The sequence below is a fragment of the Branchiostoma floridae genome, unplaced genomic scaffold (genome assembly GCF_000003815.2).
Source record: "Branchiostoma floridae strain S238N-H82 unplaced genomic scaffold, Bfl_VNyyK Sc7u5tJ_193, whole genome shotgun sequence".
NCBI classification, from domain to species: domain Eukaryota; kingdom Metazoa; phylum Chordata; class Leptocardii; order Amphioxiformes; family Branchiostomatidae; genus Branchiostoma; species Branchiostoma floridae.
Genome location: NW_023365789.1, coordinates 464,995 through 490,436, shown reverse-complemented (window position 1 = coordinate 490,436; position 25,442 = coordinate 464,995). Strand labels below are relative to the sequence as shown.

The 25,442-nt window shown below is 41.5% G+C and overlaps 2 protein-coding genes across 2 annotated transcripts in view; both read left to right on the top strand.

The window, feature by feature from the left end:
- The first annotated feature begins 5,843 nt into the window (after window positions 1–5,843).
- On the top strand, window positions 5,844–9,530 carry LOC118408563 (leucine-rich repeat and IQ domain-containing protein 4-like). The gene is made up of 4 exons (XM_035809372.1): window positions 5,844–6,891; window positions 7,205–7,272; window positions 7,642–7,806; window positions 8,225–9,530. The coding sequence occupies exons 1-4, from the start codon at window positions 5,844–5,846 to the stop codon at window positions 8,492–8,494; spliced, it is 1,551 nt and encodes a 516-aa protein (XP_035665265.1). The 3' UTR covers window positions 8,495–9,530.
- Window positions 9,531–16,686: 7,156 nt separating this feature from the next.
- The window catches only part of LOC118408562 (leucine-rich repeat and death domain-containing protein 1-like), a 37,055-nt gene continuing 28,299 nt past the window's right edge, over window positions 16,687–25,442 (top strand). The window contains exons 1-7 of the mRNA XM_035809371.1: window positions 16,687–17,109; window positions 17,239–17,809; window positions 18,143–18,255; window positions 18,632–18,787; window positions 19,048–19,124; window positions 19,288–19,467; window positions 19,680–19,977. Of these exons, the coding sequence (XP_035665264.1) occupies window positions 16,687–17,109; window positions 17,239–17,809; window positions 18,143–18,255; window positions 18,632–18,787; window positions 19,048–19,124; window positions 19,288–19,467; window positions 19,680–19,977 (1,818 nt within the window). The remainder of the gene's footprint in view (window positions 17,110–17,238; window positions 17,810–18,142; window positions 18,256–18,631; window positions 18,788–19,047; window positions 19,125–19,287; window positions 19,468–19,679; window positions 19,978–25,442) is intronic.

Genomic DNA, 25,442 nt, shown 5'->3' with positions numbered 1-25,442 from the left:
GTACAGTATTTCTACGCGACCCCCGGAGTCAATGACGTAGGGGTAAAAACGTAGTGCGGTCGAAATCTTCAATCGTTCGTAAATACCTTCAAGTACATGTAAGCGAGGGATGAACTTTACTGTGTGGTATTATAATATGTCGGCTTTCAGATGGCACGAATGAGATTTTTCAGTTTGGCCTGTCGTTGTATAAATACGCGTGACCTTTACAGCTGGCTGTCTAAGTGAGTCGGCTGCAGTTCCGGGTGACCCCGCATGACCCTATTTCAAAGAGGGCGTCACAATGTTAAAAAACCACAATATTTTTTTGTTTTTGGTTATTTTGTACGTTGTACCCTCGACTTTAACATACTCGTCTGTCGTGCTTCCCAAATGCACCCTACTATAATTTTATCCGCGTCGATGTCAGTCACCTTGCGGTTCTTAACTATAGGAAGCCCCATAGGCCGAAAACTGTACTCTGCTACCTTGAACCGCAACGGGTATTGGCCAAAATCTGGCAAAAACGTTATATTAGGGCAAAGTTGCTTGGTATGTCGGGTGCTGGCGTAGACTCCCTTGAAATAAGCCTGTTTGTTCTACCGTCAGACGGCCGTTGCCATGGCAACGGCCACTATAGGCATTTCCCTATGCTTAACTATGGGACTTAGTGTGAAAGCGCATTTGGCCCGAAACCCGCCCCCCCCCCCTTTTTCTGCGGCAACTAACCTTCAATCTAATCCTAAATCACTCCTAACGTAACAACAAACACAAATTGTCTCCGTTTATATGGAAAGAGCAGCCAGAATAGTGAATTTGATCCGATTATGAGAACACTAAATGTGCCGTTCTATGAACCCTGTACGGGGCCTTCCTAATGGCAGGCGTCAAAGTACAAAGTTGCCGAAATCTCAGCAACCGCTTCAAAGATTGAAAAGAAAATTGGCAGAAGTCTACATCTTTACTAGTTTCGTTGTATGCACGAAAGAAAATCCAAGGTCAAGTTCGTTTGAACCGCAACGGGTATTGGCCAAAATCTGGCAAAAACGTTATATTAGGGCAAAGTTGCTTGGTATGTCGGGTGCTGGCGTAGACTCCGTTGAAATAAGCCTGTTTGTTCTACCGTCAGACGCCCGTTGCCATGGCAACGGCCACTATAGGCATTTCCCTATGCTTAACTATGGGACTTAGTGTGAAAGCGCATTTGGCCCGAAACCCGCCCCCCCCCCCTTTTTCTGCGGCAACTAACCTTCAATCTAATCCTAAATCACTCCTAACGTAACAACAAACACAAATTGTCTCCGTTTATATGGAAAGAGCAGCCAGAATAGTGAATTTGATCAGATAATGAGAGCACTAAATGGCCCGTTCTATGAGCCCTGTACGGGGCCTTCCTAATGGCAGGCGTCAAAGTACAAAGTTGCCGAAATCTCAGCAACCGCTTCAAAGATTGAAAAGAAAATTGGCAGAAGTTTACATCTTTACTAGTTTCGTTGTATGAACGAAAGAAAATCCAAGGTCAAGTTCGTTTAAGGCGGCAGAGTACAGTATTTCTACGCGACCCCCGGAGTCAATGACGTAGGGGTAAAAACGTAGTGCGGTCGAAATCTTCAATCGTTCGTAAATACCTTCAAGTACATGTAAGCGAGGGATGAACTTTACTGTGTGGTATTATAATATGTCGGCTTTCAGATGGCACGAATGAGATTTTTCAGTTTGGCCTGTCGTTGTATAAATACGCGTGACCTTTACAGCTGGCTGTCTAAGTGAGTCGGCTGCAGTTCCGGGTGACCCCGCATGACCCTATTTCAAAGAGGGCGTCACAATGTTAAAAAACCACAATATATCTTAGATGCTTATTTGTTTGATATCTTGATGCCGTGAACAGATGATTAGCCAACCAAATACGAAAGTAAAACGCGTACGGCTGCTCCATAGTTACGTTGTGTACAACGTGCGCGGATCTCGAGGCTAGTGTCGGGGTCACTAGTACTACCGTATCACTTAAGGGTTAATGGCCCGCCCCCAAGTGCATATGGTGTCATAACGCCTGGTCCTTGGTTATAACCACCGAATAAAACCACCAATATGAGCTGGGTCGGAAACCACACTCCTCTGCCAGGTAGCTCGTTTGGAATGTTACCTGTCTATTATTGTCTAATTTCTAAAAATTAAAACTTAAAGAAAAAAAAAACTCTCAGCAGGTAGCCAGCTTCACCTTCACCTCTCACCTTCGTTACGTCAGCACAGCGTACGTGTGTGTAAGGCGCATGCGTTCAACAATGAACTCTGTGTGGGCTGGACATGCCATTAGTTCCGTTAAGGTTTGGTGGTAGCTTTGAATGATGTCAGGGCACAGTCAGAGTGACAGACTAGAGTAACGTCTATTACCGCATCTCTTCTGACAGTCAAACGTGAAAACTGTGAGTAAAGTCAGTTTTCCGTTATTGTTGTAGTTCATGGCTGATGACGTCACGTAGAGATAGAGTGTGCTTTGTGGGCGTCACCTGGTGTGACTGGCCTGGTTCAAGACTTTTCAATTTCTCTCGGGTTGTGCAATGACAGCTTCCACACTAAATCTCGTGACATACACAGCTATGCAATGAACTTAAAATGGTCTAAAATAATCTTCAGTGTTGCAACGTTAACCAGAGCAATCCCATAGTAACCTTGCACCACTGTAACAGCCCAGCACTAGTCTGTAAACCGCGATCGACTTTAATCGCCAGCATTTGAGTCCAGAGTCAACAACGCGACATGCAGACAAAGGGTCTTATTGGTGTGTCAAGCCTGACTGGTTTGGTTCCACACAGCAGGTGGGAAAACATATACTGCTTCCATGACATACCTGACTACAAACACTGTCATGGAACGCTTTGTGAATTTGAAGAAAAAAAACTTTGTGTTTTAACTGTGTTTTAACTAGTATTTCATCGAATAACATGATGTTTACCACTACAATTCAGGAGTAAATCTGTAAAGTCCTATCTGGACAAAATGTGTCATGTAGTCTGGAGATCACAGCGTTGCCAATATATCTTTACCTGTCACAAAACTACATACAGACGCCTTTTGAATTCACTAATTGGCCTGTGAACGTGTTTGCAGTTGTCACTGACTCCGTGCCATACCTGGCGACAAACACTGGCAGTGAATGGGCGATATGTGCCAACTCCTTATTGAATATGCTCTTACCTGTTTTTTATATCACAATGCTTCACAGTAAAGTTTTTAGGACGTAACGTGTAATATTACACCGCTGTATATTCAAGTAAAATGGTCTAAAACATCTTCAGTGTTACAATGTCAACCAGAGCAATCCCAGAGTAACCTTGCACCACAGTGATAGCCCATTATTAGTAAACTACGACTTCATCGCCAGGATTTTGCGGCCGAGTCGACAACGTGACACGTAGACAAATGGCCTTATTGGTGTCGTCAAGCCTGACCGGCCATGCTTTCGTTGAAATGTTTTCAATTCTACTCAGCGTGCGAGCAGCAAACACTGCTCCCTTTACATCCCTGACTGCAAGGACTGTTTTTAATTGGAACGGTGTTTGAATTTGAAAAACAAATTAATGTGTTTTTTTCTGGTATTTCATCCAATAACATGATGTTTCTAACTACAATCCAGGAGTAAATCTGTACAGACATGTATTGTCGTGTAGTCTGGAGATCACAGAGTTGCCAATATATCTTTACCTGTCAGCCACACAACTACATAAAGACGCATTTTGAATTCACTAATTGGCCTGTGAACGTGTTTGTAGTTGTCACTGCTTCCGTGACATACCTGCCGACAAACACTGGCAGTCAATCAACACTATGTGTGCACGGGGAAGCTCATTAAATGCTCATTGAGTGGCCGGAGGCTAGTATTGGGGGATTTAAGTATCAGTGTTTGTATTAAGAAGTTTATTTGCAAGTTCGTGCCCGAGGGCTAATTGCAAATACATGGTATAAACATAGTAGATATACAAGTGACAATGAACAATTATAAACAATATTCTACTCTAATACCAGTGTTGGCTATTTCTAAACATGTTGGGTTTGTAACGAACATGCCATACGATGTGACTTGTCATTGGAAATACAAATTTAAATTTTATCGCATTCAGTCCTCAAATCCTGATGTAACGTATTATCAAAAAGCTCGTCATTATTAACTAACATCAAAGTTGAACAAGTCACGTCTAAAACCCCTAGTGCGGCATGTTTGCCATTTTGGTAGGGTAGGGCCGTTATCTTTGTACATTGTACCTGGTGCCACCTCCCACTGGCGTTTAAAGATCAAGTATGGATACGGTATTCTCCAAGCAGACGTTGGGTCAGTCGCGGAGGTAGTAGTGGCTGGGATTTTTGAGGGGAGCGAGACGGTAAAAATCCCGACCACTATTGTCTCCGCGACCAAACCTTTGCTTGAAGAATTGGGACACAAGGGTATAGTTGAAAATTCCTCTTCTATTTATTCGAAAACGTTAACGGTTCGCACAGAACAAAGACTGATCACTACAGCTGTATGTCAACTTTTTGGCCAGGGAAGTTTTGTCAGGACATACTAAAAGGCGTAGCCACTATTGCATATGTAGGTTACCTTTTTTTCATAAGGGCGCATACGATGTCCATTATGTGCGACAATATGTTCGTGATTAGAAAAGTGCGCCCAGTTGTTAGAGAGAGAAGTGAGATGAGAAACTAACTGTACATGTTTTGCAAGACAAGGTTAAGACCAACACTACAACACATTGCCGCAACACAATTTACATGAGGAGTGAAAACTGTAGGCAATTGGGCACTTCTTATGCTGTAGATTTATCAATCTATCTATTTAATAGAAACTGTATGAGACGTTTTGAACAGCCTTTCTATCCAATGCAAACGTAGGGTACTCTATCTTTAATCCCGCAAATAATATGATTTGAGCTTGAGAGTAAGGCTCTGATGCATCCTCACACTGAGGCCCAAGTGGAAACAAAGTTGCCAAATTTCATTGATGATAATGACGAGCACATTGACTTGTAAGTCTGTCGAGTTGTATCCGCACTTTATAGGGGTTGGAGGACACACACCCTATCCAGGGACCTTCCCCCTTCGCCAATATTTTGCCCCTGAAAATTTAACAAAGGCGAAGAAAAAAACAATCTTACAGGTTAAATTGTCTCTCCATTGTCTTTTTTTATTAGAATTCTCATGACAAGTTCAGCAAAGCCTTCACCAATAATAGCTATTCTGTTCCATGTTTAAACTTTTGTCATATTAAACGGAATCAGAGCGTCGATGCCTGTGCAAAGTTTACTTTGTTTGATATTCTGACGCCATCAGCTGATTACTACTAAACCAAATACCAAAGTCACGCGGTTACTTCATAGTCAGAACTCGAGGCTAGTGTTGGGGTCACTACTGTGTTAGCACCACATCTCATTATTCTAATGAGTAATTATTGATTAAACATATAGATTAATCGTGCTTTCATATCGTTATGTTCTTATCAGTTGCACAGCTTCTTATTACTAAGTTGTGGATTTGAAAAACGAGAAAATTCACGTTAAAAACCCCAAGTTGGACATGTTTACTGCTTTTGGCAGCGCAGGCATGTTTGTACATTGTTGCTGTGTGAGCATGTCGGCTGACTTGCTTCCAAGTCTATCTTACGTAAAAACTTTCTTAGATTGCATGAACAGGTGTTGAGCCATTATCCAAAGTGCGTATTAGCTGCGACTGTGCGCGCGCGCGCGCGCGCGTGTGTGATGTGTTGTTGCGCGCGCCTGTGTGTGCATATCTTTCGTGCTTTCATATCAACCATATGCGCGTTCGGGGGAATTATATCTTCAGTTTCTTTGTACGTTATGCAGGAGAAATCCAACATGGCGGCAGGTCCGAACCTCCAGCCCCAGATCGTCAACGGTCTCCTGACCCTTGACCTGAGTAACCAGGGTCTGACGTCCATCCCGGAGGAGGTGTTTGGTATCACTGACCTGGAGGTTCTAGATGTGTCCAACAACAAACTAAACAGCATCCCGGAAACAATCGGCCGTCTGCAGAAACTTTACCGTTTGGACGCTTATAGCAACTTGCTGACATGTTTGCCACAGGCGATCGGTTCCTTGCAGAAATTGACACATCTGTACGTTTATAGTAACAAACTTCCCAACCTGCCTCCTGGCATAGAAAAGCTACAGAAATTGAAAGTACTGTCCATTAAGGATAATCAGCTGACGGAGGTACCCTCAGGCGTGTGCTCTCTCCCTAACCTTGAGGTGTTAAGTGTCCGTAATAACAAGCTTTCCACCTTCCCTCGTGGTGTGGAAAAGCTGCAGAAACTGAGAGAACTGTACATTGGTGATAATCAGCTGACGGAGGTACCCTCCGGGGTGTGCTCGCTCCCTAACCTTGAGGTGTTAAGTGTCGGAAATAACCCCATCAGACGTCTCCCCGATGACGTCACACGACTCACCAGGCTGAAGACTCTCGGTTTCCCCAACTGCCAGTTTGATGAGTTCCCCAGACAGGTGCTGCAGCTGAAGACACTGGAGGAACTGTACGCTGGTGGCTGCAAGTTTGACATGGTTCCAGATGAAGTGGGAAACTTACAACACCTGTGGCTCTTGGCATTGGAAAAGAACCTCCTCAGAACCCTGCCGAGCACCATGAGTCACCTGCACAACCTAAGGGTGGTCCAACTCTGGAACAACAAGTTCGACACGTTCCCAGACGTCCTGTGTGAACTACCTGCCATGGCGAAACTGCACATAAGGAACAACAACATCACTAGGCTCCCAACCGCCCTCCACCGAGCAGACAAGCTGGAGGACTTGGATGTTTCTAGAACCCCCCTGGCATACCCTCCACAGGATGTGTGTAAACAAGGGACCGGCGCCATCATGGCGTTCCTGAAACAGGAGGCTGAGAAAGGTTATTTACCTATTTTTTCTCAGTAAGCTTGGTGTGTAGTGTTTGTAGATATCTGTTTTATGTACGAAGACAAGGAACAGCTTTAAAAGCGACATACACTAGACAGTTGAAATTTATCAAAAACCCTATCTTCAGCCGAAGTTTGCGTTCTTCTCCGAAGTATTACATGCGTCCCGGTTTGTAATGCTTGTAATGACTTGTAAAGAATTGTTTCCATTGTGATGTTTTATGTTACTTGACGTTATTTTCGATCACCCTATCCAACAGTATGAATACCTTATATGTAACGCAAATTTAACTTTTTCTGTTGCAGAAACGAAAGATGTCAAGAGGAGATTGGACCGCCTGAAAGTGGCTGAACGACCAAAGAAACAGCATGAGGTCAAGAAAACACATGTTTTATATATTCGAACATTTTATTGAACTTATTACGGACAGAATTGACAGATCTTAACGTAATGTAACATTTTATTCTTAGGTTGTAGGTGCTGCAGTCGGTTCTTCCGTTTCCAACACCCCGGCACTCACTGCTCGTGTGGAGCCGATGGTCCGGTATGGTGTGACAAGGGCCGAGGCAAGTATTGTCATGGCGTTATTTGCACTCTGTACCATTCGACCCAAAATTGGCACTATAAAACGCACAACTGATTTCTGAGTCAAACATTGACGGCTCTAACCAATTTGTGATAGAACTAGAGTTAGCGTACTCCATAAAATTACAGTCTTACCATGCCATGCCTTTTTGTGCAGCACAATGCGGTTTTCCTGTCGTACCAGTGGGACCACCAGGACAAAGTGCTGCTGCTGCACGATCGCCTGCAGGAGCGAGGCTACAGCTGCTGGATGGACATCAAGCAGATGGGAGGAGGGGACAGTCTGTACGAGATGATGGACAAGGGCATCAGGGGGGCAAAGGTAGGAATACATGCCAGAGTTAATTTAGAAAAGGGATTGATTGATTGATTGATTGATTGATTGATTAATTAACCAATCAATGAATGAGTGATTGTGCGAGAAAAAGTGATTGAGTGCGAGCCTTTAGCAAAGAGGGTTGATTAAGTCGGAATATGAGTGTGAATGAGTAAGCGAGTGAGTGCGTGTTTGAGTGAGTGAACGAATAAGCTATTATGTAAGTGTAATTATGAGTGAGTCTGCCATAGTAATATTAAGCTTGTAATCTGACGGCCAAGTAAGGACACGACAATAACAAAGAGATCTGACGATAAATTGTGCCAGATAAGCCTTTCTGTGAAAGCTTACATCGATCACTTAGAAAATTCTGCTAAAAAGAAAAAGACAAGGTGATATGGACCTGATATTATTTCACGTCCAGGTCGTTGTCAGCTGCGTGACACCCCCTTACGCCGAGTCCACGAACTGCAGGAACGAAGTTGCGCTTGCGCACACCTTGAAGACACCGATCATCCCCGTGATGCTGGAGAAGACAACATGGCCGCCGCCCGGGCCCATGTCCATCCCCTTCGCGCAGCTCATCTACATCAACATGGCCAAAGCTCAGGACGAGGACCCGTGGAAGGGGGTGCTGTTTGAGCAGTTGGTGAGGATGGTGGATTCTTTTGTAAAGAGGCCGAAGGCTAAATAAGCTACGGAAGCAACTGTGTCATCAACAGCATGATGTCCACTTTTCACGAAGTTTCATTATCAATGGTGTAATCATAGCGTGTAATCTCTAGACTGTCTCTAGACTGACGGACTATTTCTATAGTTTGACAGAGCGCTTTGTCAACAGTGGCATTTTGTCATCAAAGGTGCGCACATTGATAAATGTATATAGTGCAAATACATATGTAAAAAAAACATTCACCATTGTGAAGGGACTGATTTCTACGTTAAAGTAGCAATGCTATAATTACTAGCTAGCAGCTTTTAAAAAAGTATCATATTGATTGGTATAATATTAGGTTGTAGTCGTAGACGCATGTTATATGGCCCAAATGTTTGTAAAATACACGTAGATATGTGAAAAATGTACTTATTGTGCAAACTTCCAGACTGATGATAAAATAAGGTAGAAATGTGAGAATAGTTAAGTTGATATGTAATTTTCTTGCTTGCGTTTCATTTATCTAGTTGTGTGGCATGCAAGGATGTGACCTACATAGAATAGAATTTTCAAAAATTGATCTAGCTAAAAGCTTTCAAAATGATAAACCTGCCCTTCACGATGCACTGTCATATGTAAATAATCACAATAATATCATTGTCATTTTAAGAACAATATATAATTGGAGGTCACCCCAAAATAGCAAATCAGTCGTGTACAACGCTTGAGTTTTAATCCTCTGACCAGTTGATTAACACAATTACTTGCTACTTGATCTTCACGTCATAAGGCTGTATCTGTTATGAATATCCGGATGTTTTGTTCTACTTTATGAGTACCAAAATAGGTCAGATTATGGTGTTGAATTACATATGGTTATCATTCTGCAGTAATTACATTACATTAGTTGATTTATATTCATTCAGTAAACGGAAAGTGAATTTTAAGTTGATTTTTCGGAATCTACATGATGTACTGAAATACATAAACCAGTTAAAAATTCTAATCGATTTAGTATTACAATAACACATTAATAATACAATGTATACACATAAGTAATTGACATCTAATGGAGCTTACAATGATTTAGTATTATATTGGTAAATGTTTACATCAATCCTTCTGCTTATTTCGCTTGTTAATCTTGTGACGTAATGAAATAAAATTGGGTAAAATGACTTCTGGTGACTGTGTTTCATGGTAAAGTTTCATATGTAACCCTTTAACATAAGGTATGCTACAACATCTTTAAACAGGTACACTCTGTATCCATCCACTACGCCGTATGTCAGTGTCCACTGAGGCGGGTCGGCAGTATTCTCCACTCTACCATAACCAGTAAACCGCCTCAAGTCGTAACACACCAATGTTGTACAAGATGTGTTAGACCAGCTTTGATACATTGGATCCACTCACAGACTTTACTCCCTTTACCTATACTGCTTTACTTGACTTTTGATGGCATGTTAGGTTTGATTGTGGGCGGCCTTTCATAGTACATTGCATTCTACGAACTCGACCAGCAAGAAAAGGAGTACATGTAAAACTGATGTGCCATGGGAAACATGAAAGTACTTTATTGAGTCCCCCCAAATCCTGCCTAGTAGAGCCTGGTAACGAGACTAGAAATCAGCAGAATAAGTTACCAGAATCTGTTTGTCACAAACGGTCAAAGTTCAGGTAGAGTCAGTAGTCCTTCCCCTATGCAATTTCCTCACGGAGATATGCCTTCAGTACAGGGCTGGGACCTAGCCTCTAAGAATAAACTCCTCATAAAGGACCTGACGCTATAAAAACATATTTTTTGAGATACAAGGCTACACAGACATCCCCCGAGACATGAAATGAACCGCTTGTTTGAGACGCTAACCTCACGTACGGCCGTATGGTCTTCTCAATATTTACCTGAGTCAACACCGTACCTGGTAAACACCGCTGTGGAGCTCACAAGGTCAGTATGGGCACATGGTGACTACACTTAGAAGGCATTTATTGATTATTCTGGCTGTAAAGGACGTAAAGCTATATGGCTGACAAACTAAACCGTTGACAAATGGTAGGCATAGCGAACCGCCCCAGTTTCCGCATTGGAACGCGACGCCGCGCGGTGCACAAATTTACTTTCAAACGTATGCTACAAGTAACCGCTCGGAAATTGCCACTAAAATTGTGCTGGCAATAATCTATGGAATATTTGCTATCAATCTGTGGTATTTGTTTTCCAAAATACGTAATAATAAGTGAGCTAAAAATCGGTAAAGTCGGAGATACGGTCGAAAAAACCCTACGTTCCGCCGCCGAAAACGCGGCACCGGCCTGCGCCGCGGCCCCGCGGAAATGCGTGTTTTCAACTCAAAACCCGCCGGACTTCCTGTTCGACTAGACTTCTGGGAATTATATCATGTGAAAGGGGAAAGATCAAGGTTCACGACAGTGATTGTGCAATCTTCATAGCTTGTGGCAAACTGAAATGGCGGGCCAGTGAAAAAATTCGTCAAAAGTAAGTGCGAAATTTTACTATTTATATAAATGTTGACAAAAATGCACAAACGAAGTAACAAATTTGGGTGCCTTGTGATTGTTTATGTGTAGTTTTTGTTTGATTTTACGCGAGTTTAGGGTGTCGGGTTTAGCGATACATTTGAGCGGATTTTCGGGGCGTGCGGAAATGGCCCGCCGTAAGGCGGGGTGGGAGGGGGGCGTTACGAGCGCACGCCTGCACGCGCCGCTATATCATCGTATTATGGAATTTTCTCCTACTAATTAGTTCTGGTGGCGGTGTTTCATTATGTGGAAACTGTACCTTACTTTTAGAGTATATTAGACAGATTATTTTAGGCAAATCTACAACGCCAGTTTGCAAATAATTTGTCAAGTTATGTTAGTATCGTATTTCATCCCTTTCAGCGGAGTGGCAGTGCATAACTATAGGAAAATATCCCTTTGTATGTATACACACAGAAATTGGATGCTAATTACTATGTTTTGATGTTTTTCAGTGGATGAAGAGGACAGCCAGAAGACATTCGCTGGGACATTGTTTACAGGCTGGATTAAAGTTTTAAACATGAACTATCATGTGGCTCCTGATGTTTTACTGAGGGATGACTGCAGTGTTGAAGAATTTTGTCAGCTTAAACTAAGAAAACAATCAATTCTTCATTCTTGTCCAATCTGGAAACAGGATTACAATATTAATCATTCAGTGCACTTTATGACACATATCAGTTCCTGTCACTTGTCATAGACTTAACACCAGGACATTTGTTGTAAATACTGTAATGTGATGCTTTTAGTCTAGCCAGTTAATTAGCATATCTTATTACTAATTAGTAAACATTGTTGAATCTTACTGTTAATTATTTTGTATCTAAATGCTACATTAAAAAACAAAAGTTATCCTTGCCTGAATACAAGATATATTAGTTATATACTTATGATTTGTCATCCAGCCATGATATCCAAATGTTTATTTTGCAAAGATGCAGTTTACTGGTGACAGCTAATTAGCAGTTTTAATTAGCCTTTTTTACATATTATTAAACAATCATTTTGCAGTTCACTCTGTTTTTGAGATCTGTTTCCATGTAGATTTAAGATGTGAGACAGCCTTTTACAGCAAAGATCACAAGTAATGTAACCTCTGACATGTGTATGCATTTACATATTCCAGTCATTAAGCTCATTTGCATATTTCAACCAATTAAAATCCAAAACATGCCTTCTATACTTGATGAAGAAAATGAAAATGAATTCAAGTGTTAGGTTTGCCTTGTCAGCTAGGAGTATTTCTATACACCTTGCAGTGTAGAAAGAGACCTTTTTTTTAAATTAATTCATTAGAAATTACCTGATTAGGCCTAATTAGCATAAAATACAACTAATTTTCTCTAAAATTTTTGTGTCTGGGCAGAACCTTGCCTGATTTCAAGCTCTTGAAAATTTGGAGACTGTAGCATGAAAAGTGAGAGAGTTATAGTAAAAAATATGTGAATAATTGTGGATTTCTGGCTATTTATGGTGCCGTGGCTGACAGGACTTTTCCCATAGGGACAATACTTAAGCATCTTCCAATGAAAACACCAAATTTTTCAACTTCAAAAAAATCTATAAAATCTCAACTTTGTCGCATTGTAAAACGGAAAAAAGTATGATGACTGGAAGAATTTGATCTATGAGACTGAACTATTTTCGATGACTTTCAGCTTATGCAAAAATTTGGTTCGCTATGCCTACAAATGGCTGACAAGACGCGCAGTTGTATGGGCACGAAGGGTGAAATAATACACTACTTAACTAACTAATGTGGTATTTTTGTTCATAGTGTCATTCATTAAAAGCAATAAAAAGCTTACCTTTCTTAGAACTAACTTCTATTTCGTTTGTAGCAAAAATGTTGAAATATTGCGAAATCACATCCCTCCAGGATCATTAAGCATGAGATGTTAACCTCACGTACGGCCGTAAGGTCACCTCAATATTTACCTGAGTCAACACCGTACCTGATAAACACCGTTGTGGAGTTCACAAGGTGGGTATAGACACGTGGGCAAAACAGGTGACTCTTTTATTAGGAATTTATTGATTTTTGCGGTAGAAAAGGACGTCAAGCTGCCCAATTAACCGCTGACAAAGGACTGACAAGAAGAACAGTTGGGAAAATTCTGTTTATATGTCTTACTACTTTAAATCCTGATTATGATCACATCATTCTCGTAACGTCCACACTCTCCCTGGGTTGACATTGTCTCAGTGTAAGAACATAAGGCACTATTTGGGTCAAATTATACGGATAGTCCCTTTAAACATATCATCGTCGTATTTATGGTTATAATAAATTGAAAATTTAAAACTCATAACAATAGTGACTTTCTTAAGGTAAACTACAACCTACATAAGAGAAATGAAAAAAAAAATCTTGAAAATTCAATGTGCTAAGTAAATTGTCAAGTAACTACTACAGTTTTCCTGCCAGGTGTCGATACTTTATTCCTTAAGCTTGCACTGCATATTTATCAAAAATTACTTCAAATCCCCCCTGCATCAAATGCACAATGGCCCTATCTTCATCTTATCACCTCACACGTTCGTTAAGTCCACATCCTACGTGGAACCCTCCTAGGGTTCAGAGGTCAGCACGAACACGTAAGCACACCAGGTGAGCTTGATATCCATCTATCCATCTATATGTTTGTCTTTGATCGGTTCAGAGAAGAAATATCCATCAATCATCACTACAATGGTTGTGTTTCACTCCGGCATGTGTTAAAAAGTTAAGTTGAATCATCGCGCAAAAGTCAGAAAGGCCTACCCACGCTCTCATATCTCACGTGACACGAGGGAAAATTCTACTTTTAGGACGAGGCGCATGCGCTGGGTAAACAGCTCTACGTGGAGAGAACAGTGTGTCTGGGTACTGGGCGGAGAAGAACAATTCACGAAGAAGGTTTCACCCCAATTTGCACCACCCAAGTGTTAAAGCCGTGAGTAATCGTTACATTGTTATGCTGCAGTTTTGAGTCACTCACCTTACAAATAGACCTGGCGTGACTCGATGGAAACTACGAAAGTTTTCTGTGCTATGGAAAACTTTTCGCTTTTACACATAGTGGTTTGATACTAAGGCACTGTACCTATCCATTGATTTATTCTAAAACAGTGTGTAACATTTAGGTTTTTGTGTTTTTGACAATGGGCGACTTGGAAATCAGAAGTTGACACAGTGTTGCTTATCCCTGATTTAATGACAATCAAAAACAGATTTTCTACATCTGTGTCAAACACTGTCATAAATCTGTCCTGAATTAAGGAAAATAGATTAACGTTAACATAACGTAAAAAAGGTAGGTAAGTATACCTTAGTCACGTTGTACGCAACGTGACTGCGTGACCAGAGGCTAGTATTGGGGAACTTCTGTATCAATTTTTGTAACTAACATCTCATATCTCAAGTGTGACTAGGCATGGCAAAATGCAAATTAAAGTTTTATCGCATCCAGTCCTCAAATCCTGATGTAACGTATTATCAAAAAGCTCGTCATTATTAACTAACATCAACGTTGAACAAGTCACAAAACCCCTGGTGTGACGTGTTTGCCATTTTGGCAGGGTAGGGCCGTTATCTTTGTACATTGTACCTGGTGCCACCTACCACTGACGTTTAAAGATCAAGTAGGGTTGCGGTATTCTCCAAGCAGACGTTGGGTCGCGGAGGTAGTGGCTGGGGTTTTTGAGGGGAGCGAGTAGGTAAAATCCAGATTACAATACAGATTAAGACTAAGTGTGCAACACATCCCAACATATTGCATAAAAAGTGAAAACTGTAGGTAACTGGGCGCTTCTTATGCCGTAGCAAATTTAAAGTAACGCGGTTGCTCCATAGTCACGATGTGTGCAACCTGCCTGCGGATCTGGAGGCTAGTGTCGGGGTCACTACTGTATCAGTGTTAGCATCACATCTCAGTTATCTCATCACTAATGAACTATAGCTTGACGGCATTGAGCCTTCATATCGTTATTATTGAACCAAATAGCAGAACCCACAGTCACGGTGTGTGCAACGTGTCTGACGTGCCTGCGGATCTCGAGGCTAGTGTGGGGGTCACTATTGTATCAGTGTTAGGATCACATCTCAATCATCTAATCACTAATTATCAATTATATACAATAGATTAATCATTTTGAGTCTTCATATCGTTATGCTCTTATCAATTGCGTAGCTTCTTATTACTAAGTTGTGGATTTGCAAAATGAAAAAAATCACGTCTAAAACCCTTAGACCATCTTTTGGCAGCGCAGGTATGTTTGTACATTGTACCTGGCGCCACCTCCCACTGGAGTTCAAAGTTCAAGTAGGGGAATAACGTTCTACGGATAACATACTTGTGTTGTCAGTAAATGAAGATGGCGGAGTGTGCATGTCGGTTAGCCTGCGACAGAGTATATCCTAAGTAAATATGTTTAGTTCTTAAATCGCGTAAAACAGGTGTTGAGCCATTACCCATAAGGCTTAGCTGATGTTCAAAGTTTGGACTCTTCCGGTGTTATGATGATAACAAGCATACATTGGGTAGTAAAAGAACAGGGTAGATCGTCATTACTGATCTATGAAATTTGCTAAAAAAAGGGGGAAATTCCCAGTCTTGTATCGGTTGAAATGTCTTGGCAGCGCAGGTATGTTGTACCTGGTGCCACCTCCCACTGCACTGGGGTTCAAAGGTCCAGTAGGGGAATAAAGTTCTCTCTATGGCTACATGATTGTGTAGGCAGTAAATAAAGTCTGCGGGGTGCGCATGTCGGTTGGCATCAGGCCAAATCCATAACCGAGGGGCGTTCAAAGGCCAAGTAGCCGTAGAAAGGTGAAGACAATATTAATGACGTTATCTTTGTGACAATGCAAAATTAAGTTGTCATCACACGAAGATTGCGATAGGACAGAGTTGGTCCCGGATTTCAGACTTGGAATAGCTAAAAATGAATGAGCTGTAAAACTGCATACAGATAAATATTGACCAAATCGCAAAGATAAATGTATGTGACGGCACCATGGTCACGGTTTATGCATCGTGGCTGAGTGAACAGAGGCTAGTATTGGGGTTTACTCCATCAGTCCCTGTAGCTAATATCTAATACGATGCATCTCATCACCAGCGCAAACGTTTGTGTGTGTTTAATATAAACTGAACATAAACTATTTCTAAAACTCCTGGTTATACACATTTACATACTATGTATGTGTTTGTATACTGTACGCGGTGACCCCCTCCCACTCGCGTTCAAAATTCAATTTGGAGAGGCTAGGGACGTTATCTCTGAAGGTTACGGTTTGAGCATCTCGGTTGGTCTGCGTACGAGTCTGTCTTTCGTAAAATATTCTTGTATTGTATGAACAGGTGTCGAGCCATTGTCCATAATGCTTAGCTGCTTGGTTGGGTTTGCATGTATGAGTGTGTGAGTGTTTGCGTTCGTGTGTGTGTATGTATGCGTGTATGTATGCGTGTATGTGCATGCATGTGTGCGTGTGTCGGCGCTCGTGTGTGCTGTGTGTGTGTTTGTGTGTATGTATGTGCATGCCTGTGTCTGTCTGAGTGTGTGTGGATACATATGTGTATATGTGTGTGTGTGTGTGTGTATGTGTGTTTGTGCCTCTTTCGTGCTTGCATATCATTCTATGCGCGTTTGCGGGAATTATATGGACGTTTTCTTTGTACGTTATGCAGGAAAAATCCAACATGGCGGCAGGCCTGAACCTCCAGCGGCTCGTCAACGATCGCCTTAAACTTGACCTGAGTAACCAGGGTCTGACGTCCATCCCGGAGGAGGTGTTTGATATCACTGACCTGGAGATTCTAGATGTGTCCAAAAACAAACTAACCAGCATCCCGGAAGCAATCGGCCGTCTGCAGGAACTTTCCAGTTTGGACGCTGACGGCAACATGCTGACACGTTTGCCACAGGCGATCGGTTCCTTGCAGAAATTGACACACCTGTACATTTATATGAATCAGCTGACGGAGGTGCCCTCAGGCGTCTGCTCGCTCCCTAACCTTGAGGTGTTAAGTGTCAGTAATAATAAACTCTCCACCTTCCCTCCTGGTATGGAAAAGCTTCAGAAACTGAGAAGACTGGGCATTTATGGTAATCAGCTGACGAAGGTACCCTCAGGCGTCTGCTCGCTACCTGACCTTGAGGTGTTAAGTGTCAATAACAACAAGCTCTCCACCTTCCCTCCTGGTGTGGAAAAGCTGCAGAAACTGAGAGAACTGTACATTTATGGTAATCAGCTGACGGAGGTACCCTCAGGCGTATGCTTGCTCCCAAACCTTGAGGTGTTAAGTGTCGGTAAGAACCCCATCAGACGTCTACCCGATGACGTCACACGACTCGACAGACTGAAGACTCTCAGTGTCAATGACTGTCAGTTTGATGAGTTCCCCGGACAGGTGCTGCAGCTGAAGACACTGGAGGAACTGTACGCTGGACAAGAGGGCGGGCGCAAGTTTGACATGGTCCCAGATGAAGTGGGAAACTTACAACACCTGTGGGACTTGTCATTGTCCAATAACCTCCTCAAAACCCTGCCGAGCACCTTGAGTCACCTGCACAACCTACGGGAGGTCCTCCTCCATAGTAACAAGTTCGACACGTTCCCAGAAGTCCTGTGTGAACTACCTGCCATGGAGAAACTGGACATAAGGAACAACAACATCACCAGGCTCCCAACCGCCCTTCACCGAGCAGACAAGCTGAAGGACTTGGATGTTTCTGGAAACCCCCTGACATACCCTCCACAGGATGTGTGTAAACAAGGGACCGACGCCATCATGGCCTTCCTGACACAGGAGGCTGAGAAAGGTGGGGCATGTTTGCAGTCAGGCTGTAAAAGTTTGTTTTCATTAGTACAATACCTTTTTTTTAGCTGAATATTTTATGGTAATTATTAGATTGTAAATTTCTTACTACATCCCTTTCAATACCAGTATTCAAATGTTATGATTTGAACCTTTATCAATGTTTTTGCACGATCATGAAACCTTTAGACTTGTAGTTCCCACTGCGAATCGAAATACACGTGTTACCTTATATTATGTCATATTATATAATATAATATCATATTTTATCATATTATAAAATATTGCATTAATATGTCGTATATGCAATGACTGAAATGAACATTCTTTAATTAAGATGGGAGAATTCTTCGTGCCTTCAACCGCCTGTCCGTGAGGGCGAGTCAAACCCAGTGGAAACCTCTCGCCCGGAGCCTGGGGCTCAGCAACAGGGCCATGGACGCCATCAAGGTGAGATTATTGTTTTACTAGCTTTACAGAGAAATAGAGAAAAACTAGCATCAACGCTTGTCTTAAAAAAATCAATCTTCTTTAAATATTTTCATCACGCTTACGTCTAAAAAGCCTTAGCCGCGATCCTAATTCCTTTTTAAAATAATATTTAAAAAACCCTTATTTATCACATGATTATTCACAAATAAACTTATAACTGTAACCAAAACAAACATACATCTGGTGTTTTACCTGGATTGAAATCATTGACATGTGATATTTTACAATGACTTATTCTGCTCCAGACACAACTTATGGCCAGGTGTATCAGTAAAGGATTTGAACTGGAATGAAACCATTATCATATGATAATTTGCAATAATTCATTTATCAGGCTTCCGCTCCAGACGATGTTCCTGACCAGGTGTACCAGACCCTGGTACAGTGGAGAGAGAAAGAAGGTGAGGCGGCCACACTTTCCGCCCTGGAGCAGCACCTCAGAGACCTGGACTTTCAGCAGCTGGCGGACCAGCTTTTACCAGAACCCAGGGTGGGGTGACCTTTACAATTGAATTTTGACTTAGACTAGTGCCGTTTTAGTAATTGTTCAGCTGTTTTGACATCATGATTGTCTTGGACACAAATACTTAATGGAAGATGTAAACTTTGATGTCTTTACTTTTGGGGAAAATATTAAAATGACCACTATGAAGACAATAATTTACGTTAATATAGCCAAAATGTGTTAACCAAGAAAAGGAATATGTGAATTTCATTAAGTTGTAAAGTAAAACACCATTTTTTTCTCAGACGCCAGACCGTAGAGGCCAAGAAACTGGAGCCGTCGGTTCAGTTGTTGGCCAAGAGAAAGATGGGCTGCAGAAAAGGTATGAGAATATTCAATACTACACGATAAAGTCTGTTTGATATCTAAGGCAAGTCAAGGGCAATTTGACAACAAATCAGTTCCAAACAAAGCCACTCCTTCTTGCTAATATGAAGTAGAATATTCCTGCACATCTAGATCAGTTTTGATGATGTTTTTTCCAGCGCGAGGAAATACCCCAGCGTGACGGTTGACCAGAAGTTTCCCATCATCCATTTTGACCGACTGGATGAACAGTCCATTCTCGGCCGTGGGGGGTTCGCCTACGTGAAGAAAGCCCGACATCTGGACTGGAAGCAGGACGTCGCCGTCAAATGTCTGCTGACGCGTCAGATAGAAGGAAGGTCAGGGTTTGGTGTCTTTTATTCACGCTAAAACTAGTATCCCGATAGCTCGAACGTTATACAATCTGCACACATGAGTGTTTAGTGATCTTTAGTTATACAATCTGCGCATGCACACATGATAGTTAAGTAGCTTTTAATATCACAAATAAATGACCTACACTTAAACAACAAATACAAAACATATTTCTGTCATGTTTTTATACCTCAAGTGAGCAGGATGTGCTGTATTCTGAAGCAAGGAAACTGAAGCTGGCCAGCAATTCGGCCCACGTCATCAGTCTGCTGGGGGTCTGTCTGGACCCAAACTTCGCCATCGTGATGCCCTACATGGAGAACGGCTCTCTGGCCGGGCTGCTGCGGGATGTGGACGTGCCCTGGGCCCTGAGGTGGAGAATGGCGCACGAGATCTCCCTGGGGATGACTTTCCTGCACTGCCAGAACCCACAGATTCTCCACTGTGATCTGAAGGCAGAGAACGTGCTACTGGATGGGGACTTCCATGTGAAGGTAACAATTACATATTGTGAGAGAAAAGTGACCACTTCGTTTTGAAATGAATGAATTCTAAATTTTACACGAGGAATTGTATATTGTAAGTAAATGTTCCATTTCAGATTTCAGACTTCGGACTGTCCAAGTGGAAGCTGAAATCTCGTGTTGTCACCAAAACCAGTCCGGAAGGTAGCACAATCACGCATGCGCCACCGGAGTACTTCTTGGATATCAACCTCGCCCCAACTTCTCAGTTCGATGTTTACAGGTACTGGCCAACACCCTTTCATACACTTACATACAAAATGAACCAGAAATCAATTTTTTGTTTTTCTTTCAGCTCAACAAAAGTATTTTTGTTTCAGTTTTGGTGTGCTGCTCTGGGAGATCATTACAAGAGCAGAGCTGTATGGAAGTGAGTTCATGTTGTCTGATATTTGTTCTCTTGTCGAGGCATCTCAATCGTCAGCCAAATTCCAATTGTAGGCCGTGAATATCTTCGACTCTGTGATGCACAAATTACACGTTTCGTATTTGAAAAAAGGTGTACCTGAAATTTACCACTGCTTTCTTTATCACCATATTTGCAGATGCTATGAACTCCGCCCTAATCAGGCTTGCCGTGATGTCAGGACAACGACCTGACATGACCCTGGTCCCTACAGACCCGCCTGACGTGTCCACAGTCAGTCAGCTGATGCAGACATGCTGGAGCCAGAACCCAGAGGACAGGCCCTCATTCAACGGTGAGAAGAATACCTTTATGCTGTACTATATATATATCAAGTCCTCCATGTCTAAATTGTACAGCCCTGAGACTATGTTGATCCTTCAGGTCAACAAAGTAAGCACGTCCTCTCCCAAACTGTATACAATTCTCGTTGATGGTTACGAACTCTTATATCAACAACTAAGCTAAGGAAACTATGATTAGACCCGCGTGTGTGTCAGACGCACTGTATTGAGTTGCCAGAAGACAACCTTTATACTTGAGTTGTATTTAGAACATGACCTTACCAGAAAAAAAGAGAAATTTTATGACCACCAGTTATAACCTTCTTCTTCTATGTTTTTTTGACTCCATACAAGTACACTACAGAAGTACCATGAACTTTATGCCTTACCAGTTAACATGTGAACTGTTTCTCCCCAGACTGTGCTGACCGACTCCACCATGTCAAGAACAGGTTCAGCCTGGATGAGATTCTACAGGCCATCAGCACTGTGGTAAAGATGAAGGTACAGCAGTTTACTTAATCAGATCAAGTAGGTTAAACCTCCTTAATTACATGATGACATTTTTTCTGGCATCTTTATGTTCCTTACTGTCTAGAGGTAAGTTAAAACGCACAATGGAAGAAGAATGCGGAATTACAATCATTAACAATGAAGTGAGGCTATTTTCAGCGCCACATTATACCATAGGATGCAATCAGTTACTGTAACTAACATCCATTATCATAATACCGCCACGTTTACGACAATATTTCTAGCCATACTGATTTGACAAATTGTCAACGCATCATTTTCTCCAGTTACATGTTGCTCTTACGGCTTACCTTTGATACTTCTTCTGTGTAGCTTTTTTGTCTCCTTTGTCCTGCTAAAAGCGTAATATCGTAATTGTAACACACCGCGTAATTGCACGGGGAACGGGCACGTGGTTGGGAGGAGATTTCATAATACCGCCAGAAAGAAACACGGCACAGTTAACTGCCGGTTTGTACCTTTATACATACTCTTTTGTTCCTTCCTTTTCTGTTAGTAATTGCATAAAATGTAAACCTACATAGGAATACAAAAAGTCATGAGAAAACGGACGTATACTGACAAGAATTTTCATTTAATTTTGGTCCGTCACAACCGCCTATGACGTAAAACTTTACTGCTTGTGTAGATATAAAAATGGCGGGAAAATGGCGTCGTACGTTCAATTTTGCCCGTTCAGCCGTAGTGCGGGCTATCATGCAACGGTTCTTCACACTTTTACACGAGTTGTAGGTCAGCAACAGAAATTTAAGATTGTTGTTGAATCATGCTCGTCTTGTGCCGTGTGCACATGTAATTATTATCTACAAATCCGGCGCTGAACGTGACAATGTGTTCGTCCCACGACAAGCTCACCTGCCCCGAAAAAGAACAGAAAACTTTTGGCCTTGTTGTCTTCGAATGCTTTGTTATCGATGCTTTGTAAATGATGTATTGGACACCTAGATGTCTGAAGTGTGCATACCTCAGAAATAACTATTGTTGTATGTGTATATCTCTTTAAATTCCATTATTTTTAATCTGGCGGTATAAGTCTTACTGGCGGTATTATGCCAATGCATGTTATATGATGTAATATCCTTGCAGAGTGTATAATTACAAAAAGTGGCAAATTTAACAAAATTAAAGACGGACTGGTCGGTTTAGTGTGAATCATGAAGGGTAACCGTTGTGCAGTCAAATAAAAAAAAGTATTGTCCCTTTAGGTGTTTGGAGATTATTTCTCTATTCTTATTACAGGCGGCAGCTAGCAGGAAGTAACAGAACAGACAACTGGTGTGTACGAGAACACTTCGTGGTGACTTCTCTGCTACTGCCATTAAATATATTATACATGTATAGCCACAGGGGTTAGTCTGATTGTTCGCTAGTACATTGTACATATCAACAAATTTCTTTGTCTGTTAGGTCTTGAAATAATAAGACATCTGTTAACAGCTTAGCACAATCATATGCAAACGTTAAAATAACTATTTGGAAACGTGATAATTACGTGCCTTTAGACCTACACACATGATTGGCTCGCGCCTTTGGACCTTTCATTCTCTTGATGAGTTTTAAGCTAATATACTGGCCCCCTATTGTCTTCAATCAGTTTCCGATATATCATTTTACATATATATATAATTATGTTCTTACTTTAGATGATAATAATGATAACATTACGTGATAAGCTTCACTTATATGATATGCTGGCATCAATCAGTTTGAGACATAACATTTTATATCCTACTTTACATAATGATTTGGTAAGTCATTTATTGCAGTTCTGTCGGCATCACCAAGTTTTCCACCTGCCAAGCTTTCGGACAACACTTCTGTGTGCCAAAAGAACATTACCTTCAAATATCCCCCCTACTTCAATGGGGTTATTGGTAGTGTTAGTTATAATCAGAAATGCAGGAATATCATATCAAGTTGGTTAGAAACGGTTTCTGTGTGAAAATAACATACTGCATATTTACTCATGTATCGATGCATGTTTTGTTTGTCTTGACAGCCACTAAGGCCTACTTCGGGAAGATGTTAGAAGTTCTGTTTGACTTATGTTTAATGCAACAGGCAAAGGCGTGGTGTTGAATTAAAGTAATGCATGTGGTAAGCATTCTGTAGTTATGTCACTTACATTTGAACAATTAATCAGATCATCACTCCTTAACGGCAAAATGTAAAACTGAGCTGTAGTACCCTGGTACAGCTGCATTTTACTCATGTTGTATTCATCAATGCTTTACCATAGTTCATGAGTCGCTGGAAAATAGTAGAAAGGGGCGAAATAGATGAAATAATATGCGGAGGAGTTAGATAACCACAACATTATAATGTACGTCCGACGGATGGGTTCATATTAGTATCGCTTGTGATTAGTATTCTGCACTTATAATATTTACATTTGAAGAATTCAAGAGATTAAACCCATGTATTCATACTTTATGGAGGATAAAGAAGAGTTGGAATCTACACGACTAATCAAAATACACAAAGCTGTTGTAAAATAAAAATTTTAGCCGATTTTTGTATTACCAATGATAAATACTGTAGTGCTTTGATAGCGTTCAAATGATGTTCATAAAATAGTGTCATGGCATTTACAATGATGTGCTATCGGCAGCGTAAATGTTTTGTTTATTGTACTTTTATTATTGTAATTTTCATTGTTAATCTTGTGGTGCGGTGAAATAAAATTCCATGAGTGATAACGGAATCTGGTGACTGTGTTCTATGGACAAGTGACATGAAGTCTGATCCTACAACTTCCAACAGATAAAGTTTGTAAGGTACAATCAGTAACCCACCTCAAGGTTTGTTTTGCACAAGCTGTGGAAAGCAACATAGGCCTGTTCTACCCACACAGACCTTACCCACTTATATACTGCTTTATGAGAAGGTTAGAAACCAAACTTCTTAGAAGCCTCCACGAGGTTTTTTTAATATTATAATGTGCCTGATGTCTACCTTGCCCCCCCCCCCAGCAACAACACCCCCACGCCCACCCCCAACGACCAGGAGGTTAAAAATGGACTAGGCAGGTAGGTAGGTACCTGGTAGCATGAACAAAACAGACCCTGCAACAAAAAAGCGTGTGTCCATTGAATTGATTTCTATTAATTCTGTATTCAAGAAGCAAAGCTGGGCTGTCATTTCCAACGCAATAATCGGACGTCTTCTCTGACAAGGAATAAGTGTTCTGTCTGTGAGGAGTTACTTCACAGAAGCAGTATTGCTCATTTACTTGACAAAGACTGGAGTCGGCCAGCCAGAAATGTGGCACGTCCAACTTTTGTGTCAGGAAGGCTTTTGCATATCAATGTGAATCCAAGATGGCTGCTATTTGATTCCCTGCCAAATTCCCACCTTCAATCTGCTGTAAATCCCTCTAAAATTTTGTCATCCGAGATCGATTTCTTCGCTGTGGTATAGATAAGTATTTACTCTTGGCCTATAGTAACTTTTGTCTTGTTTTTGATTGTTCTCGTCAGTTTCACAAGGGGAAGAAAATATCCATCTTGGATCATAGATTCGACCATTGATCTCTATATTTGAAACATCTGTAACCGACATTGAAATGTTTCAGTAAGTTACTTGTCTAGCTTTGTCTAAAACATGTTTGTTATTCGAGTTATCTCCACTGTTGTGAGGGGCACTGTCGTGCTAGGCATCCCCAGGGCTTTATTTGCGATTGTGTTACTCCTGGCGGTTCTGCCGCGCCCTGCAAGTGTTCCCGGCTGGGAAAAGACTCTAAACAAAGTAGATGTTGAATCTGGAAACTGGATGACGCTGAAAACCTGCAACGCAAAAGTGAATCCTGGTTTGTACGGACTGAAACTCCTGTCACAGTCGGCACCTGGAACAAGGAAAGTCAGACAAGTTTTGAATCTGCTCTCCTGCCTGGCCATACTGTTGTCTGGTGATGTATCCCCAAACCCCGGACCTAGGACTGCGAGGTCTCCATGTGGACTGTGTTTGAAAAGGGTAGGAAATGGCATTTCTTGTGATGACTTATGTGAAACCCGGTTTCACACCACCTGTGCATTTGTAACTGATATTAACAACATGTCAGATAACTGGATTTGTCGTAAATGCTCTTCTATGCCAAACATGCAAAAGGTTGTAGATGGTGATTCTCTTTCTCTCGACCCTGAGAAATCCTTTACAGTTAGTGAAGATGTACCAGTCAAATCTGATCATAAGGGTCTTTTGTTTGCGCACCA